The sequence below is a fragment of the Salvelinus namaycush genome, chromosome 19 (genome assembly GCF_016432855.1).
Source record: "Salvelinus namaycush isolate Seneca chromosome 19, SaNama_1.0, whole genome shotgun sequence".
NCBI lineage: Eukaryota > Metazoa > Chordata > Actinopteri > Salmoniformes > Salmonidae > Salvelinus > Salvelinus namaycush.
Genome location: NC_052325.1, coordinates 11,310,267 through 11,331,710, shown reverse-complemented (window position 1 = coordinate 11,331,710; position 21,444 = coordinate 11,310,267). Strand labels below are relative to the sequence as shown.

General features: G+C 44.2%; 1 protein-coding gene across 1 annotated transcript in view; it reads right to left on the bottom strand.

The window, feature by feature from the left end:
- LOC120063688 (contactin-associated protein-like 5) overlaps positions 1-21,444 on the bottom strand; it is a 90,770-nt gene that overhangs the window by 9,333 nt on the left and 59,993 nt on the right. The window contains exons 6-20 of the mRNA XM_039013983.1: positions 21,167-21,351; positions 20,888-21,031; positions 19,588-19,855; positions 18,568-18,711; positions 18,228-18,396; positions 13,946-14,052; positions 10,587-10,706; positions 9,335-9,535; positions 6,703-6,859; positions 6,075-6,202; positions 5,765-5,935; positions 4,627-4,845; positions 2,155-2,394; positions 1,077-1,301; positions 861-994 (exon numbers count right to left, since the gene is read on the bottom strand). Of these exons, the coding sequence (XP_038869911.1) occupies positions 861-994; positions 1,077-1,301; positions 2,155-2,394; positions 4,627-4,845; positions 5,765-5,935; positions 6,075-6,202; positions 6,703-6,859; positions 9,335-9,535; positions 10,587-10,706; positions 13,946-14,052; positions 18,228-18,396; positions 18,568-18,711; positions 19,588-19,855; positions 20,888-21,031; positions 21,167-21,351 (2,612 nt within the window). The remainder of the gene's footprint in view (positions 1-860; positions 995-1,076; positions 1,302-2,154; positions 2,395-4,626; positions 4,846-5,764; positions 5,936-6,074; positions 6,203-6,702; positions 6,860-9,334; positions 9,536-10,586; positions 10,707-13,945; positions 14,053-18,227; positions 18,397-18,567; positions 18,712-19,587; positions 19,856-20,887; positions 21,032-21,166; positions 21,352-21,444) is intronic.

The following is a 21,444-nucleotide window of genomic DNA, read 5'->3' as shown; positions in this document are numbered from 1 at the left end:
ACAACCCCCCTGATCCTCACCCTCTTCACCCCCTGCTCCTCACCCTCCTGCTCTTCACCCCCTGCTCCTCACCCTCTTCACCCCCTGCTCCTCAACCTCTTCACCCCCCTGCTCCTCACCCCCTTCACCCCCTGCTCCTCACCCCCTGCTCCTCAACCTCTTCACCCCATGCTCCTCAACCTCTTCACCCCCTGCTCCTCACCCCCTGCTCCTCAACCTCTTCACCCCCTGCTCCTCACCCTCTTCACTTCCCTGCTCCTCACCCTCTTCACCGCCCTACTCCTCACCCTCCTGCCCCTCAACCTCTTCACCTCCCTACTTCTCTCTCCCCTGCTCCTCACCCTCTTCACTCTCCCCTGCTCCTCACCCTCTTCACTCTCTACTGTTCCTCACCCTCTTCACTCTCCCCTGCTCCTCACCCTCTTCACTCTCCCCTGCTCCTCACCCTCTTCACTCTCCCCTGCTCCTCACCCTCTTCACTCTCCCCTGCTCCTCACCCTCTTCACTCTCCCCTGCTCCTCACCCACTTCACTCTCCCCTGCTCCTCACCCTCTTCACTCTCCCCTGTTCCTCACCCTCTTCACTCTCTACTGTTCCTCACCCTCTTCACTCTCCCCTGCTCCTCACCCTCTTCACTCTCCCCTGTTCCTCACCCTCTTCACTCTCCCCTGTTCCTCACCCTCTTCACTCTCCCCTGCTCCTCACTCTCCCCTGCTCCTCAGCCTCTTCACTCTCCCCTGCTCCTCACCCTATTCACTCTCTACTGTTCCTCACCCTCTCCTGCTCCTACATTTCTATTTCATACATCAAATGTAGGAATCCCATTTGTTGTAAACATCCCATGTTTATCCTTTGCTCACCTGTAGGTAGACGTCTTTTCCCTCACGGTGGATTCTGATACGGTGGAGGCGTCCGTCTGCCAGGCTGGAGGGTCTGGGACTGAACACATCTGGTCTCCTGTCCACATGGAGATGGTACCAGATCTGGATACTCCCTGTAGACCACAACACAAGCTGGGTTAAACCGTGAATTCAAAGGGTTGAATTCTACCTTGATAATCCTAGACGTGTCCCTACCGTTGCGTGTCAGGATGACTGCTATGTACTGTTGACTGAAGGTGCTGACAGTGAGCAGCATGGCAGGGCTCTGTGTGGTCATGAAGATGAAAGCAATGTTCTCTCTGGCCCTGCTGTTCTCTCTGTAGACACTGGAGGCCTGGAAGCTCCTGTTCTGCATCACAGAGAAAGGCTCCTGGAAGGTGTAGGTCACCGACGACTCTCTGTTAAACGACACAGACACCTCTGCATGGACACAGAGAGAGAGTATGGGTTAGGTAATGCATTGTATCATGGGTGACAGTCCAGCACAATATGGTCCTCTCTTACTTGTTGCTAGCCATCAATAGTATCTCCATTCATGCTATAGTAACTGCCCCAGAGGCCCCAGAGGCCATTCTGCTAATATGTTTATGGCCATCTAAAAGTAAAAAGAAAAATGTTTAAAAAAATAACAATATTGTCTAAGTTCTGTGTTCCAGATGCTACGGTAGTGGGATTGGATCAAAGTGAGACTATTGTATTTCAGACCAGTGGAATATTTCAGGCTTGTCTGCTCCATGATAATGGAGGCCTAGATTAGTGTGAATGTGAGAGCAGAGACAGACCAGAGACAGCGGAGGAGGAAGGATCTGTCATCTCATCTCATCCCTCTTTGATCTCTTCTTCAGATGGACTCCAATCTGCACTCTGCCACTGATCTCAACACCTCTACTTCAATACTTCAAGAACAAGTGAACATTAGGACTGAGGCAGCCTAAGATCTTTGCTGGCATCGAATATTTCACTTGAAAACACTAAATATTCAAGGTTTTCATCACCTCTGAGCGATGTTAGATTTCTGTAAAAGGGCTGTTGTGACATAGCTCTATGTTAATCAACTTCTCCTGACTGCAGCAGATTGCACTTCGCGAGGGAACTTTTCACCCAGCTGTTAAAAATGATACTATACAAAGTGGAAGTGCATGTTTTGTATGTATACTTGAAGTTAAAGGATAGAATCATAGATTCAGCATCAGAATGAATAGATGAAACAACATTACAGCTAAATCAACCCCAAGGCTTAACCTCTGTGATGGAGTTACTATGCGTTTCACACCTTCCTTGCAGGAGGGCCCCCCGTAGGCAGACTGAGAGCAGTCACAGACGTAGCCGCTGTTCTTCTCAATGCACCTCCCGCTGTTGTGGCAGAGACTGCTGGAGCCACTGCAGTGGCCGGGGCAGCCAGCGCTCACCCCCGGGGTCATCTTAGCCCGCTCCTCCAGGTTAAAGGTCACACCGTTTATAGTCAGAGTTCTGATGCAACCCAAGAAGCCCCTCTGCCTAGCCGCCGTTCCCCCTGGAGGAGGGGTGACAGGTTATAACTAGTTCATATGTTTATTACAGTGTTATAACACAATTAGTATATAATGCATCATATTCTACTGAGTACTAGCTGCTGTTCCCCCTGGAGGGACCACAGGTTATAACTAGTTAATATGTTTATTACAGTGTTATAACACAATTAGTATGTAATGCATCATATTTTACTGAGTACTATCTGCTGTTCCCCCTGGAGGAGGGACAACAGGTTATAACTAGTTAATATGTTTATTACAGTGTTATAACACAATTAGTATGTAATGCATCATATTTTACTGAGTACTAGCTGCTGTTCCCCCTGGAGGAGGAACCACACGTTATAACTAGTTCATAATGCTTGTTACAATGTTACAACCAGACCTGGGTTCAAATAATATTTCAGGTATTCAGATAACAATTATTTGAATAAATAAGTAGTTGAATATTGGAATGTATTTGGAAATACACTTGTAAAGTATTTGAAAATACTTAAATACACTCCCATGCATTTAACTCAGTTATTAGAAACTATTATCTGAAATAAGTATTTTGAAATACTTACAGATACAATTTGGTTGACAATTTTGTAATTATTTTTTATACAAATAACCATTCAAATACACATTTTTTTATTTAACCTTTATTTAACTAGGCAAGTCAGTTAAGAACAAAATCTTATTTACAATGACAGCCTACCCTGGCCAAACCCGGACGACGCTGGGCCAATTGTGCGCCACCCAATGGGACTTCCGGATGTGATGCAGCCTGGATTCGAACCAGGGACTGCAGTGACGCCTTAAACCGCTGCGCCACTCGGGAGCCAAACAATTGTAGAGATGCCGGGGATTGAAACCGAGGCCGCATAAATAAAAGTACTTGCTTTGGGCTGTGTATTTGAAAATACTATATTAGTTACAACTAATTTATATGGTTTATATGGTATCACATTTATAACTGCTCTATGCACATATTAATCCACAGAGGGGCTGTTCACCCTAGCCCTACCAACACACAGCTGGCTGTTGAGACTGAGACTATGAGGCCAGCCCTACCAACACACAGCTGGCTGTTGAGACTGAGACTATGAGGCCAGCCCTACCAACACACAGCTGGCTGTTGAGACTGAGACTATGAGGCCAGCCCTACCAACACACAGCTGGCTGTTGAGACTGAGACTATGAGGCCAGCCCTACCAACACACAGCTGGCTGTTGAGACAGACTATGAGGCCAGCCCTACCAACACACAGCTGGCTGTTGAGACTGAGAATATGAGGCCAGTCCTACCCACACACAGCTGGCTGTTGAGACTGAGACTTTGAGGCCAGCCCTACCAACACACAGCTGGCTGTTGAGACTGAGACTATGAGGCCAGCCCTACCAACACACAGCTGGCTGTTGAGACTGAGACTATGAGGCCAGCCCTACCAACACACAGCTGGCTGTTGAGACTGAGACTATGAGGCCAGCCCTACCAACACACAGCTGGCTGTTGAGACTGAGACTATGAGGCCAGCCCTACCAACACACAGCTGGCTGTTGAGACTGAGACTATGAGGCCAGCCCTACCAACACACAGCTGGCTGTTGAGACTGAGACTATGAGGCCAGCCCTACCAACACACAGCTGGCTGTTGAGACTGAGACTATGAGGCCAGCCCTACCAACACACAGCTGGCTGTTGAGACTGAGACTATGAGGCCAGCCCTACCAACACACAGCTGGCTGATGAGGCTGAGACTATGAGGCCAGTCTTACCCACAAACAGCTGTCTGATGAGGCTGAGACTATGAGGCCAGCCCTAACCACAAACAGCTGGCTGTTGAGACTGAGACTATGAGGCCAGCCCTACCAACACACAGCTGGCTGTTGAGACTGAGACTATGAGGCCAGCCCTACCAACACACAGCTGGCTGATGATACTGAGACTATGAGGCCAGCCCTACCAACACACAGCTGGCTGATGATACTGAGACTATGAGGCCAGCCCTAACCACAAACAGCTGGCTGCTGAGACTATGAGGCCAGTCCTACCAACACACAGCTGGCTGTTGAGACTGAAACTAAGGCTATGAGACCATGCCAGCCCTACCCACACACAGCTGGCTGTTGAAACTGAGACTATGAGGCCAGTCCTACCCACAAACAGCTGGCTGTTGAAACTGAGACTATGAGGCCAGTCCTACCCACAAACAGCTGGCTGTTGAGACTGAGACTATGAGGCCAGTCCTACCCACAAACAGCTGGCTGTTGAGCCGGAGGCGGAGGTGTCCCTCAGATGGAGCTTCCAGGAAGCGCATGGGTAGTTGGTCCACCTGCAGTGAGGCCTCCTTCACGCTGCGCTCCGCCCTCACATAGTGCCACTGCCTGTCATTCAGGGGCACGTGGGACTTAATGGCCAGGACCACCGGCCCGTTTCCCACATCAAAGGAGAACATCACTGCGAACGGAGCTGAGGGAACAGAACGGGGACACAAGCTGACAGTCATTCAGGTCAGTAGTGAATCTGAGACTCCTCTTTTCTATGGGACACCATTTCGTTTTATGTCGATGAGTTGCAATGTGATGCATTGATCTTCAAAGGCTTTATTTGTGACCAAATCTTTATACATTTAGTTATTTTCTTGTTGGGGGGAGGCGGGGGCTATAGGTGCAATACACAAATGAATATATTTGAATAGCTTGCATCCACCTGTATGTAAATAAAATAAATAAAAAGAAGTGAGCCTCCACCCACAACCTCATCCTACGTCTCCATCCATCCAACCACCCACAGTGACTTACAGTCATATTATATATGCATACACGCTGCACTTGTTTCAGAGCTCCAAATGGAATATTACGAAAGACTTCAAGATAAGCTTTTACAGACTCATTTTGAACTCGGTGCTAGTCAGTACATTCACAATGTAGTTTGATCATTATTTTCTTCAACAGCCGCTGTTTTTGGCTGCCAAGGAAAATGTTATTAGAGGCTTGACAGCTTGATAACAGAGCACTGTGTGTGTCATTAGTATTAAATTATGCAGTGCAGGTCAGGAGTGACATCTTGCACATTTTTCTAACTGCATGTCAAATGTAGGCTACTGTAGCTGGGAAGTGCTTTCATCAGAAAACAGAATATTTATGATTTCAAACCACTGGCCTCCTCCAAATGGATCCTGGTGTGTGTGTGTGTGTGTGTGTGTGTGTGTGTGTGTGTGTGTGTGTGTGTGTGTGTGTGTGTGTGTGTGTGTGTGTGTGTGTGTGTGTGTGTGTGTGTGTGTGTGTGTGTGTGTGTGTGTGTGTGTGTGTGTGTGTGTGCGCGCGTGTGTGTGCGCGTGCGTGCGTGCGCGTGTGCGTGTGCGTGAGAGTGCGGCTAACAGACTCACAGCTGAGCTCCACTCTGATGAAGTCCTTGAGGCCCAGGTTCTCCAGGAAGACTCCTGAGGGAGCGCTGGTCTTGAAGTAGAAGGAGATGTCAGTGCTGAGCTCTGCCTGGAGGGTGGGGAAGTGCAGGTAGGATGACTCCTGGTAGAAGGACGCTGCATTCCACACAGACTCTAGAAAACAGGAAATACAAGTATTTTCTACGTTTTGAACACAGTCAATATTTACTCAGCATTTTGCCAGGAAAAACAAGGATGTTCAAAAGGACCATGTGTAAGATAAACATGTTACAAAATAGAACAGTTCACCTACTGTCGCCATAACAACGCAGCGGGCCGATTCTGTAGAGCGCCTCAGAGCCAGTTCTGTTGGTGTCTCCAATCACGATCTCAGTCACTGGTAAGTGCTCTTTGTAGGAGAGGACTCCTGTGTCATTAGACCTGCAATAAACAGAGAGAGAGAAGCCTCTTAATTTCACTACAGATAAACTAATCCAATCCTCAGTCAGCATTGAAACTTCAGAGTAAACACTATAAAGATGGAGTGATCGATCAAGGTCTGGACTGTATCTCAGGAGATATGCAAATTAGGTTCCCCAAATGCAAAATTACATGGAGGCACACAGGGTGAGAATAAATGTTTAAAAAAGAATGTACACAACAGAATTCAAGTTTAAAACAAATTATGTAATAAAGAATATTATCATAAGAACTGCAGTTGAATATGTTTTATAGTTATTTATACCTTCGTATAGTAAATGTTTTCCAGCAGTTGAATTGTGATGAAGATATCCCTGTATTTAAAGTTCTATATGGAAAGTAAGTAATGCGCCAAAAACATTTTTATTATGAGCAAAAAGACAAACGCAAAGGTCTGTACAGCTTTGATATTGATCAATGAACAGCCCAGTAGATACACAGAGACATATTTGCCTAGTTACCATGAGTCTGTGTCGGCATCACAGTTGCAGAAGTAGTTCATGTCCATGCAGTTCTCATCCAGGCTGCAGGAGCACTGCTGAACACCTGGCAGGAAGCCTCCCCAGTAGGTCCGTCTCTCTCCACCCTGGTCCACCCACCAGGACAGCGGGCTGCCATCTGGACCAGTCACAGGATTACAATTAGGTCCACATGTAGAAAAACAGAATCTGCACAGTGAATGTGATTAGAGCCCTGGGCATCTTTTGGTATCCCATGGCATTGTGTCAATGAGTCCTCAGTGATGTCAGTTAGACTCGCAGGGCTCATTTCCTGGAGCATCTGCAAGTGGCCCTGCTACAGTCTTCTGTCCCACAACATGACTCTGCCTGAGAGACACTACAGGCCTGCAGGAACTAGATTCTGTTACATTTCAAACCCGCACACATTACAGATGCCCTCTCATGGAACTTACTTTGAGGTCTTGAAATAAACAGAGGTACAATATTGACAATTAAACAGTCTTCTTTGGCTCCAGTGTTGCTTGCTTATTTAATCAGAATACGTTCCAGTGTTGGGCAAACATTTGAGAGCTTAATACTATACAAATTAGTTGTTGTTTATTGTTCTGTTTTTGTAGTCATGACAAATAATGTGCCAATGTGGATCCTAAGTACTGAAACGGTACATTTATACAGTGCATTCGGAAAGTATTTAGACCCCTTGACTTTTTCCACATTTTGTTACGTTACAGCCTTAGTCTAAAAATTGATTAAATATTTTGTTTTTTATCAATCTACACACAATACCCCATAATGGCAAAGCGAAAACAGCTTTTTATAATTTTAGCAAATGTATTCAAATTAAAAAACAGAAAAACCTCAAGAGTTGCTCTGTGGAGATGGGAGAACCTTCTAGAAGGACAACCATCTCTGCAGCACTCCACCAATCAGGCCTTTATGGTAGAGTGGCCAGACAGAAGGCATTCCTCAGTAAAAGGCACTTGACAGCCCGCTTGGAGTTTGCCAAAAGGCACCTAAAGCGTCTCAGACCATGAGAATGAAGATGAAACCAAGATTGAACTCTTTGGCACCATCCCTACGGTGAAGCATGGTGGTGGCAGCATCATGCTGAGATGTTTTTCAGCAGCAGGGGCTGGGAGACTAGTCAGGGTCCAGGGAAAGATGAACGGAACAAAGTACTGAGAGATCCTTGATGAAAACCTCCTCCAGAGTGCTCAGGACCTCAGACTGAGGCGAAGATTCACCTTCCAACAGGACAACAACCCTAAGCACACCGCCAAGATAACACAGGAGTGGCTTCGGGACAAATCTCTGAATGTCCTTGAGTGGCCCAGACAGAGCCTGGACTTGAACCTGATTGAACATCTCTGGAGAGACCTGAAAATAGCTGTGCAGTGACACACCCATCCAACCTGACAGAGCTTGAGAGGATCTGCAGAGAAGAATGGGGAGAAACTCCCCAAATACAGGTGTGCCAAGCTTGTAGCGTCATTTTGAAGAAGACTCGAGGCTGTAATCGCTGCCAAAGGTGCTTCAACAAAGTACTGAGTAAAGGGTATGAATACTTATGTAAATGTGCTATTTCAGTTTTTTATTTTTAAAACATTTGCTAATTTCTGAAAATATGTTTTTGCATTTATCATTAAGGAGCATTGTGTGTAGATTTATGAGGAAAAATAAGAATTTAATACATTTTAGAATAAGGCTGTAACATAACAAAATGTGGATAAAGTCAAGGGGTCTGAATACTTTCCGAATGCACTGTAGATGAAACGGTATAATGAATCGAGAAGACGAGTCAAAATTACAGTGTCATTGTAGATGCTAATTGGCCTTTTCTTGTCATATTACAAGCTGCAGCTGTTGCCTGTGCCCAACACTACAGACACATAATTAAACAAATGAAAATCACAAACAAATAAAAAACTATCAAACATATTAAACTAATGTGAACCATATTCCATCAATGCATGCAGGTTACACATTCATGACGGTGTGATGTATGAGTTCACAAAAATACACTTTTTAATATCATGCAAATTTACATAAATCCATTTGCCAAATTGGTCTAATAATAAACAATTATTGATCGCTATATTTATTGAACAGCTAAGTAACATGGTGTGTATGACAGAGGGGTTGAACATCATTAATCTTCTATAGAGAGAATATATGGGTTGAAGCACGACAGCCAGCAGAAAACAACCTACAGTATTCATGTTCCATCTGACACTGTTCATATATAGCCCATGAAATGACTTGTTTCCTGTCTCTTATTGATCCACTGTGAAAATTAACTTGTTTGTTTGCGCACACATGACAGCCAGGGAATCAGGGAATTCAGGACTTCATGAATGTTTCATGATTTAGGAGCAAATGTGGGATGCCTGGGAGACCGTTTGCTCTCAAAGCAATTGAAGATTGATGCTCAGAGACATGCTGGGCGGTAGCCTTTCAAGTTATTGCAAGATAATGGGATCAATGTTTAGAGGATTGAGCGTATATTAACACGCTCAGGTCAGAGTCAGGTTCATTCTTAGAATACTAACCAGTCATATTACGGAACAGGTCCATCTGGGAACATCTAAGTTTGACTTCATAAGGTGAACAGGATGCTATCAACCCAACTCACCTCTGGTGTTGAAGAGGCGGGACTTCCTGCAGCTGTACATAACTTCCTGTTGACACTGCTCTGACCTGGCCACGAGGGCCATCAGTTGTTCAGGTGAGGCGCTGTAGTTAAACTTCATAATGTAGGGCTTCTGTAGTGTCGAACCCTGGACCCTGACTGGATCTGTGTTGTTGTGGGTCACTACTGTCCACACCTTGTTCTCTACAACACAACACAACATAGAACAAAACACAAACCTGAAGACATTTTGACCTGTAACATGCTGTACATGATGTGCAGAGCCGGTTGGTTGTGTCATTTTCAACCTTTTGATTATAAAACCTTGGATACATTCACAAGCTTTGACTTAGTACAAGCCAATATCCAAATAAACATGTTGAATTAATTATTAGATTGATTAAAAAGGGGCTTCCTGCATGTACAGTAATCCACAGTCAAACATAAGACTTCATGTAGGCTCTCTAACCAAGGGTGAATAGTTTGTATGATTCAATGAGGTGAGAACTTCTATTCATTACCATCCCCCTATTTGATGTACTATGGGGGAATTGGTGTTTACCTTGCCTGAGAGAAAATCCTCTTCCACTTTGTGATTATTCACATCCCAGGTTGTCAAGCTGAGCGTTATTTACATCTCTAATAGATTCCTTAATTGAGGTCAACCTGAGGCGACTCAATGCAAAATTATTAGGATTTGTGGAGGGCAAAAAAAAAGGCAAACATTGTGATCTTGAGCCAGACTATCAACAGGCAGCAGCCAGACTATCAACAGGCAGCCAGCCACCCAGCCACCCAGCCAGCCAGCAACCTCCGTAATTACTTAAATGTTGCATTTACCTCCGGAAAGGTGAGAGCTGAAAGCTCATGACAGCAAGTGATGGATATTGTCTTGAGTGCCAGCGTTGAGGCATCAAGCTCTCATTCCTTTACTCTGTCTGTCAAAAGTCTAAAGCCCTGAAGACATGAGACACAGACTTGAATCAGAGCCTTGATAATTTTGTGGATTCACTTTTGTTTTTGAGTAACTTTGCACACTTTTACACAAATAATTTCTTATTTACAGCAGAGATTTACCCAAATATTTACTTGAAGCTCTCATTGTAACCAAAGGGCGGGTCCATATCGAGTAACCCTAATGATTTTCCACATGATAGCTTGGCTGTCAGTTGTGCTGTGGGTCAAAGCAATGTGATCTGTCAGTGACTGAATCGGATATTGCTTACCAAGACTGGGGGCCCCGGTGGCAGCTCACCTGTCATGTTGCAGTAGACCTGTGTGGGCGCCAGAGGACCACTTCCATCTGGATCAATGGAGAAGAGGCCTGAGGAGCTGCCAGTCAGCCGGTAGGCCTCACATGATGCCTCATAGATGGCTACAGAGGAACACAGGGAAACATGATGCCTCATAGATGGCTACAGAGGAACACAGGGAAACATGACGTCTCATAGATGGCTACAGAGGAACACAGGGCAACATGATGCCTCATAGATGGCTACAGAGGAACACAGGGAAACATGATGCCTCATAGATGGCTACAGAGGAACACAGGGAAACATGACGTCTCATAGATGGCTACAGAGGAACACAGGGAAACATGATGCCTCATAGATGGCTACAGAGGAACACAGGGAAACATGACGTCTCTTAGATGGCTACAGAGGAACACAGTGGAAACATGACGTCTCACAGATGGCTACAGAGGAACACAGGGAAACATGACGTCTCATAGATGGCTACAGAGGAACACAGGGAAACATGACGTCTCATAGATGGCTACAGAGGAACACAGGGAAACATGACGTCTCATAGATGGCTACAGAGGAACACAGGGAAACATGACGTCTCATAGATGGCTACAGAGGAACACAGGGATACATCATGCTCTCAAATGTCTGACAGAAATTTGATGAGAAAGTTTTAAAATGATTGTATTGGCTAGCATGTAACATAATTGAAAGTGGCTGGAAAATTTGCGATAGTTCTGAGTGGATATTAGTTGAGAAATTCTAAAACACAGACATCTACCTTTGAAAATAGGAATATAATATATGGTACATCAATATACATGCTTTATACATGCTTTATATGAACCTACACATCCAAGTATAACTGACCAAATCATGAAAAACAAGCATAGTAATTTTGAATTCCGTAAAGTGAGTGTGGAAGAGGTGAACAAATTATTGTTGTCTATCAACAATGACAAGCCACCGGGGTCTGAAAATCTGGATGGAACATTACTGAGGATAATAACGGACGATATCGCCACTCCTATTGGCCGTCTGTACAATCTAAGCCTATAGGAAAGAGTGTTCCCTCAGGCCTGGAGGGAAGCAAAAGTCATTCCGCTACCCAAGAATAGCAACGCACCTTTCACTGGCTCAAACAGCTGACCAATCAAATCAACCTGTTACCAACACTAAGTAAACTTTTGGAAAAAAATATGTTTTATCAGATACAATGCTATTTCACAGTAAACAAATTAACAAGAGATTTTCTGCATGCTTATAGGGAAGGGCATTCAACATGTATGGCACTTACACAAATGGCTGATGATTGGCTGAGAGAAATTGATAATAAAAAGATTGTGGGAGCTGTTTTGTTAGACTTCAGTGCAGCTTTTGACATCAGCAATAATAATCTGATGCTGGAAAAACGTATGTGTTACGGCTTTACATTCCCTGATACTGTATGTTGTGGATCGAGAGTTACCTGTCTAACAGAACACAGAGAGTTCTTTAATGGAAGCCCCACCAACATAATCCAGGTAGTCAGGCATTCCCCAGGGCGGCTGTCTAGGCCTCTTACTTTTTTCAATCTTTACTAATAACCTGCGACTGGCTATGAGTCAAGCCTGTGTGTCTATGTATGGTGATGACTCTATACACGACACACGTCAGCTACCACAGCAAGTGAAATTACTTAGAGCTGCAGTCAGTTTCAGATTTGGTGGCAAGAAATAAGTTAGTGCTAAATATTTCAAAACCTAAAAGCATTGTATTTGGGACAAGTCATTCACTAAATCCTAAACCTCAACTACATCTTGTAATGAATAATGTGGAAATTGAATGAATAATGTGGAAATTGAGCAAGTTGAGGAGACTAAACTGCTTGGCGTAACCCTGGATGGTAAACTGTTATGGTCAAAACATGTTGATGCAACAGGAGCTAAGATGGGGAGCTGAGAACTGTCCATAATAAAGCGCTACTCTGTCTTCTTAACAATGCTATCAACAGGGCAGGTCCTAGGCCCTAGTTGTGTCACAACTGGAATACTGTCCAGTCATGTGGTCAGGTGCAACAAAGAATAGGGCAGAACAGGGCAGCACGGCTGGCCCTTAAATGTACATGGAGAGCTAACATTAATAATATGCATGTCAATCTCTCCTGGCTCAAAGTAGAGGAGAGATTGACTTTACTATTTGTATTTGTGAGAGGTATTGACATGTTGAATGCACCTAGCTGTCTGACACCCATGCATACCCCACAAGACATGCCACCAGAGGTCTCTTCACAGTCCCCAAGTCCAGAACAGACTATGGGATGCACACAGTACTACATAGAGCCATGACTACATGGAACTCTCTTCACACAGTACTACATAGAGCCATGACTACATGGAACTCTCTTCACACAGTACTACATAGAGCCATGACTACATGGAACTCTCTTCACACAGTACTACATAGAGCCATGACTACATGGAACTCTCTTCCACATCAGGTAACTGATGCAAGCAGCAGAATCAGGGGGAAAAAACGGATAAAAAAAACACCTTATGCACTGCACTCTACACACACATACACATGGATTTTGTGTTGTAGATATGTGGTAGAGTAGTATGTAGTAGAGTAGTGGCCTGAGGGCACACACTTAATGTGTTGTGAAATCTGTTGTGAAGTTTTTAAAATTGTATAACTGCCTTGATTTTTTTGGGACCCCAGGAAGAGTAGCTACTGCCTACGTAGGAACTAATGGGGATCGATAATACATAGAAATACAATTGGACCTTGTCATACTAATGTTGTAGCCTTCCCATATTGCATGTCATATTGCACACATACGCATACTGTAACTAAGAAAAGGTAGCAAGCCAGACACCATTATACATTAAAAAGAGTATGTTCGAAGTAAGTGGGGGCATTTTCAATCATGTGGTGCACATTCATATCAAAGTGCACTGCATCCGCTGGCGAATAAACAAGAAATCAGTATTCAGGAGCAGAGGGTTCTGAGAGCGCTCAGTGGTGAATATCGAAAAGGGTATCTGTACATGTCTGGAGACGACAGATGAGAGGAGAAACTTCCATGTGTCAGACTGAGGATCTTGATGTACATTACCTGAGACCCAGATAGTTAAGCCAGGGGACTGATCACTACAGGTTCACTCTGGCTTTAAACCATCTCATGTTGTTACCCCTTTGAATTACACTTTATAAGGAGGGCAGCACATGTATAACAGCTCTATGTGATTGTGAGATGCATTTAATTATAGTGCATATCCCGTCATGGGGTGTATTGTGCAGTATCGTCAAGAACACATTTGAGAAAGGAGTGGTGAGTGTTATATACTGTATATAGTGTAGCTAAGAAGAGCAGGCGGGGACTCACAGTTGTGGCAGGTGGCTCCAGTGTATCCTGTCCCAGAGCAGTCGCAGTAGAAGCGACTCCAAGACTGGGAACACTGCCCTCCATGTTCACAGAAGTTGGGCAGACATCTGGAGATAGGCAACAGCAGAAATATACATGACGTTATCATGTATATAAATATCTATACTATGCATGAGCAAATGTCAGGGTGTACATAATAAAAATAATAAAACATTCTAAAGATTTGATAAGGTAGAAAATCAACTGCAAATCTGTTTTTACAATCTCAGAGATTGATGATATATACGTATACTAGTTATTTATTTGAAAGATTCTGAACTTGTTTCCCCAGTAATAAACACAAACAATCACACAATGAAAAGTCTCAGAAGGATAAAGTGTTGGCAACCAAAGAAATGCAATCAAAGCCCAAACACGTATCTGTAAGATCTCACAATCCTTTTTGTAAAGAAGGGTAAAAATGTGCTTTGTCTTTGTGTCGAGGCCTACTATCCTGAACCTTGCATTATCTGCTAAGGAGACTCCCTCCCAATATATTTTTCATTTCCTTGTCATTATCAAGGCACGGTCTGACACGCAAGTACTCAAGAGGTGAGACGACACAGTTTGTGCATTTTTCTTTTGCCGTTGTTTATTTATGATTTACAAGACTGCTCGGTAAATCCCAAATTAATTGGTACCCCTCCAACTCAGATTGTTTGGGCAACTGGTAAACAAACACAGTACTGTGTTATTATGTTTGAAAAAAACAAACGGCAGCATAATCACATCAAACCCAGAACATGTGTTTATGGGATTTGAACACCCAGCGCTTCACAGCAATTCCTCTGCTAACCACAATTTCCTGATTAACCTGTTTGGCGTGCAAGCCCGACGTCAGTACACTTATGACAACAGCCAGCTCAAAGTGCAGGGCGCGAAATTCAAAAGATATTTTTTTTAAATATTTAACTTTCACACATTAACAAGTCCAATACAGCATATGAAAGGTACACATCTTGTGAATCAAGCCAACATGTCCGATTTTTAAAATGTTTTACAGGGAAGACAAAATATGTAAATCTATTAGCTAACCACGTTAGCAAAAGACACCACTTTTCTTACTCCATCAGTTTTTTACTCCATCAGTAGCTATCACAAATTCGACCAAATAAAGATATAAATAGCCACTAACCAAGAAACAACTTCATCAGATGACAGTCTGATAACATATTTATTGTATAGCATATGTTTTGTTAGAAAAATGTGCATATTTCAGGTATAAATCATAGTTTACATTGCAGCTACAGTCAGAAATTGCACCGAAAGCAGACAGAATATTTACAGACACCAACGTCAAATACCTAATTACTCATCATAAAACATTTCTGAAAAATACATAGTGTACAGCAATTGAAAGACAGGCATCTTGTGATTCCAGACAATATTTCAGATTTATCAAGTGTTTTACAGCGAAAACACAATATAGCGTTATATTAGCGTAGCCACAATAGCCAAAAACACAAGCAATTTCCCAGTAGCAAAAGTAAGCGATCATAACAAACAGGCAAAAGATATATAATTTTTGACTAACCTTGATTTTCTTCCTCAGATGACAGTCCTATAACATCAGGTTATACATACACTTATGTTTTGTTCAAAAATGTGCATATTTAGAGCTGAAATCAGTGGTTACCCATTATGCTAACGTAGCTACTATTTCCCACAACGTTCGGATATTTTACTGACACTTTTTCTGGCACACATATTCTGACCAAATAGCTATTCATAAACATAACTAAAAAATACATGTTGTATAGGAAATGATAGATCCATTAGTTATTAATGAAATCACAGTGTTAGAATTCTAAAAATAACTTCATTACGTTATGCAGCTTCGGTATAGCTTAGAGTAGCCAAAACGTTGGCCGCCCACGACTAGTACACAGTTCGACAGATATATGAAATAGCATCATAAAATGTTTCTTACTTTTGCTGATCTTTCATCAGAATGTTGGACAAGGTGTCCTTTGTCCAGAACAGTCGGTGTTTGGATTTAGAACCTTCATTTTCCCTCTCGATTTAGGAAGCGCACTTGCCAAGTGGCACGGATCTCTCCAACGTAAACAAAGTCAGAGAACGGAACACGGCAAAACTCCCGAAAAAATTTCAATAATCTGATTAAACTATATTGAAAAAACATACTTTACGATGATATGGTCACATGTATCAAATAAAATCTAAGACGGAGATGTTAGTCGTCCATAACGAGAGCAAAACAGAAGGCAAATCCATGTCCTCTTTCGCGCGCTCCAGAAACAGGAAGTGGACGGTCACGTCAAACAAAGAGCTTTAATTCCACCTCAGACCAAGATAAACACGACATTTTTTCTCTCACCGCCTCTTGACAACCAGGGGAAGGTGTATGAAGTGTATGTAGACTCTTACGTATCATGCCCATGTATAGGCATGAAGTTGAACAGAGCATCGATTTCTGACATTCCACTTCCTGGTCAGGAAGTGTGCTGCAGAATGACTTCTGTCTCACTCAGAGAAATAATTCAAACGGTTTTAGAAACTAGAGAGTGTTTTCTATCCAATAGTAATAATAATATGCATATTGTACGAGCAAGAATTGAGTACGAGGCCATTTGAAATGGGCACAATTTAACTGGCTACTCAATACTGCCCCTTGCAGCCATAATAGTATTTTCCTCAAGCCTCCTTCAGTTTTGCGTAATTTTTATTTTTTATTTTATTTTTTTAATTTTATCCCCTTTTCTCCCCAATTTTCGTGGTATCCAATCGCTAGTAATTACTATCTTGTCTCATCGCTACAACTCCCGTACGGGCTCGGGAGAGACGAAGGTCGAAAGCCATGCGTCCTCCGAAGCACAACCCAACCTAGCCGCACTGCTTCTTTAACACAGCGCGCCTCCAACCCGGAAGCCAGCCGCACCAATGTGTCGGAGGAAACACCGTGCACCTGGCCCCCTTGGTTAGCACGCACTGCGCCCGGCCCGCCACAGGAGTCGCTGGAGCGCGATGAGACAAGGATATCCCTACCGGCCAAACCCACCCTAACCCGGACGACGCTAGCCCAATTGTGCGTCGCCCCACGGACCTCCCGGTCGCGGCCGGCTGCGACAGAGCCTGGGCGCGAACCCAGAGACTCTGGTGGCGCAGTTAGCACTGCGATGCAGTGCCCTAGACCACTGCGCCACCCGGGAGGCCCCAGTTTTGCGTAATTGCCCGGCTTTCAAGCACGCAGCTATACAAGCAGGCATCTACAATTTCATACACTTTCGTCTTTCTACCATGAATTGCTATGGAGCGGAGTGACCGCGGCGTGGATAAGGTAACAAGCCATGGTTTCATCACCATAGTGCTGTTTCTATTGTTGTGTTCACGGCTGCCCTCACAGGTCATGAAATTAGAACCCGCGGCACAGAAGTGAACACTTGCAAAAAACTGTAGTCATGAAGTTTGATTGGACACAGAGAAAAGAAGATTAGCACTCGTAAAGGTTAACCTTCCAATCCTTTAATGAAGCATAGTTCTGGTAGTTACATCAAGACACGCCACTCCGATGGACGATGACACATTTCCAACGGACTGCTTGAACTAGCCTCCCTAAATAATATTGCATGGCAGTAAAATCTACAACACATTCAGCGAACTCTTTGTGGAAGGCTCCATGAGAGGCAGCCAATTACACACAGACATCTGTTTTGTTGTCACCAAGCATCTAATTTCCTCTTTTTACACATTCCATCGCTTTAACTAACATCAACTAACATTTAATCTGTAAATGTTGCACACACTCCAACATCATCTCAATCTGCCGGGTCGCAATCCGAACAGAACAATCAGGTATAGCTGTGATCTGACATCAGAGGATTCCCCTCAGGGTGAATACAAGGAGAAACGCCTGCTCTCTTGTTAGTCTCCTCCCTGTAAGTGTTCCGGGTTTCCACAACCTTGCCATGACATCCATTCAGCGTGTACTAATTCCACCCATTGGTTCCACAACAGAGTGGGGCAATAACGGAATGAGAGGACGCCACGCCCCACACAGGAAGCAGCTTGTTAGTAGGGCCCTCAACCAGGTTGATGAGGCTACAGTACCAGGCTCCATTGCAAGGTCTAATTGGCCGAGCCTAACTGTAAGCCTATCTCTATTGGCTGTGGTGGAGAGAATAACTGCCGTTTTGTTTTAGTTTGTCATCCAAACACACCAACATTTGGGGATTGGAGCCCCACCTTACTTGGTATAACGTCTGCAGAAACCCTAAAGTCCAACCTGTCATGGATGCTACATGTGTCAAACTGCAGCTCCTTGTAGTCTCCTAGTCGTCCTTGGTGCACCAGGTTCAGGTCCATGGGCTGGCTGTTGATGGAGAAGAGACGCATGCACCCCTGGAACGCCAATGTGGGGTTCTCACAGCCCGAGACGTTCAGAGACGGACAACCTGTGACACAGATTGAAAAACTGTTGCTAAATCGTCGTATTTTCATCATCCAGCATTTCCTGTATACATCTCCAGATAATGTCTTCAGAAGCTGCAGCAAAACCTGACCACCAAGACCTGGTCTCATGAGACAGTTATGCAGACAAAAAGACTCATTGTGTGTGGCCTTACCTCCGAAGTAGAGGCTGTCTCCTGCCTCCATGTGGTCTCCCAGCTCCATAGTTGAGGACGGCTCGTTGTCCAGAGTCATGGTGACCTGGAGACCTCGGGAACTGAGACTCGCAGAGTGCCACAGTCCATCATTCACTCTGTGACCTGTGGACACAGCGAGGTGTCATTTCTGTGCACGTCACATTTCAATGAGACACCACCAATCTCTATTACAGGCTTATCAAACATCACTTGCAGGTTTTTTCAGGGACTGTTGGGATTGTGATCTCCAACATGGGTCATATTTCAGATTACATTGTTTGTGCTAGGCCTACATATTGCAAATCAGAGCCTGTCATTGGCTGTGTAATCTATGGTCACGCGCTACGACATACTACACTGTACTAAGAAGGGAAGAGGACATGGAAATACAAATGAATGACTATGTGGTTGGTCAGATTGAAGCTAAATCATTGCCAGAGGACAAAACGTAATGCTGTGACTGTACTGGTGGTTATTGTTGGATGAAACATTGATTTGGCCGTCGGTTCCAACTCCAAATAGACATACAGTAACAGTGGATTGTGGGATATTAATTTGGATTGTCCTTTATAGTGAAGGGCTTCCAAGCTGTGGCAGTCTTTCTGTGGGTCTATAATTCCCTCTGTGCCTGCCATCTGCTGAAAGTCTGGGCTCTGCAATCCAATATTAATTCTACATGTTATTTCTGTCTGACTGCAATCCTGCAGAACTGGCATCCAAAATACAAGATATAAAGGATGGCATTTTAACTCAAGCCATTCAAAGAAGATGAAGCGTCCTCTGAGTTTATAGGGGGCAAAAGGTAATAGAAATGATGTAGATGAAATGTGCAAAACCAAACACAGACGGTCTCCGCCTGGATGATGGATGAGTTTTTTACTGTCTGCCTGTTTCACTGGAATAAAGAGCCTTTTATAGTTTGAGTCCCCATAGACAGAACTACTGATTCCAGCTTAGTATGGGTCTGGGTCAGCTAGACTAGGGGCTGTTGGCCCTTACCGGTGGAGACCTCTTCTTTCTGCTGGGCTGACATGTGGTGGGTCAGGCGCAGCCGACTGTTAATGATCTGCAGCTTCAGTCGCTGGGGCTCCAGGGCCAGCCGGGTGGAGAGCAGTAGCCCATCTGGGTTCCACGTTCTGAACTGGAAACGCACAGCGAAGCCTCCCGAAGCAGACGGCGTGGCCGGGAGCGACAGGAAGCTGCTGCTGGAGCTCAGGAAGGTAGTGGACACCAGCTGAGGCTCAGAGCACGAGAAGGTCACATTGCCCTGGTGACACACACAGAGCACACAGATGACGGAATGATTTACTCACACCATCATCAACATGATGAATACATAATGAATCTCATGTTGGGTTTACTGTACGTTCATCTGAGCAGAATGACAAACAGTGGGCTGGTAAAGGAAGGTATCAACTGAATATGGTACTTAGATAACCAAATTGCCTGTAAGAACAAAATAAATCCTTGAGAATGCCATATAAAGCCAAATGACTATCTGAAATTCAAAAGGTGCATTACAAGACCACCACAAATGCAGAAATGTAATACAATATCAAACTATGACATTTCTGAGTTTCTCCGCTCCAATCTAGGTCAGCCGTCAGGTGGGAAAAGAAAGAACACACTAATTCCAAGTGGTCCAGAGGCCTTGTGTGGTACATGGAGCTAAAGAGCAGCCATGTCAATTGAGGTCAGCGGCCCATCAATCCCAGAGCCTCAGAAGCAGGGAAGAGCAATCGGCAGCACTTCACTCTCAATGTGATCCCTCGCCACCAGACCACCACCTCAGGTACTATTCCACATTGAAATTCCATTACGGATTCCATCATGGCAGTCAGTGAGCAAAATTGCTCACTTTCTCAATTGTAAGTAAAGGCCTTTTAACATAGCAATCAGAATTTCAAGGGAAAGAAATGTGCCTGTGATGCAATTATGTGGCACTTAGGCTTCTGTCTGATTTGATGGGGGGGGGGGGGGGGGGGTCTATTCATGTGTTTAGAATTAAAGACATAGTAGTGAGGGTCAGATATAACTTAAACGGTAGAGAGAATATAGATTGGTTTTCTCACTCAATGTTTTCCTCTACGGACAGAAAGCTATGTGACTAACTCAAATACAAAATGTGATTAAACATAGTCGAATCACATTGTAGGCAAACGTGAAATCTCACTGCAACAGTGCAATTAAAACAGTCTGAGTTCACAGAGGCCTTGGTTGATTAACTACTTTGTCCCCATACTATTTTAAGGATGTACTAATAATCTATGGTACGTTTGGATGACACTGGTTGTCTTACCACGCTGTAGATCTGAGGCTTGCGGCGCTTGGCTAGGTCGATGATGTTGATCCCATTGTAGTAGAGGTTCTCAATGCAGCCATGGAAGTTCTTCCTCAGGAAGGTACCAGGCTTACCTGGCAGTGGGATGCCCCCGAAGCTGAGCTTTGATGAGGAAAAAGGGTGAAACGTATACAGGATTAATTCAAATTGTCACAATTAGTAAGATAACTTGGTTGAACTATTTACTTGGTCTGAAGTGTTTGACTATTCTACAGTAAGGTGTTTGGATAGACACACCTCATAGTCCACCTCCAGGGAGTCTCCTTCCCCCTTGGTCCTGAAGTGCTGTGTGTGGGTGTCCACGGTGAGGTTGACCTGCTTGTTGAAGCGCTCGATGAGGACAGAGTGCCAGTGCTGGTCGTCCAGAAGACTGCTGAGAGTGACCGCAACACGACCACTGCTGAACCGCAGCCTAGTGTCATCTGAAGACAGAGAACAAGATAATATGGTTACTTTGATATAGATCATAAAACAGTCCAGTATATTGAGGAAAGAAGAGGTCTGAAAGAATGTGC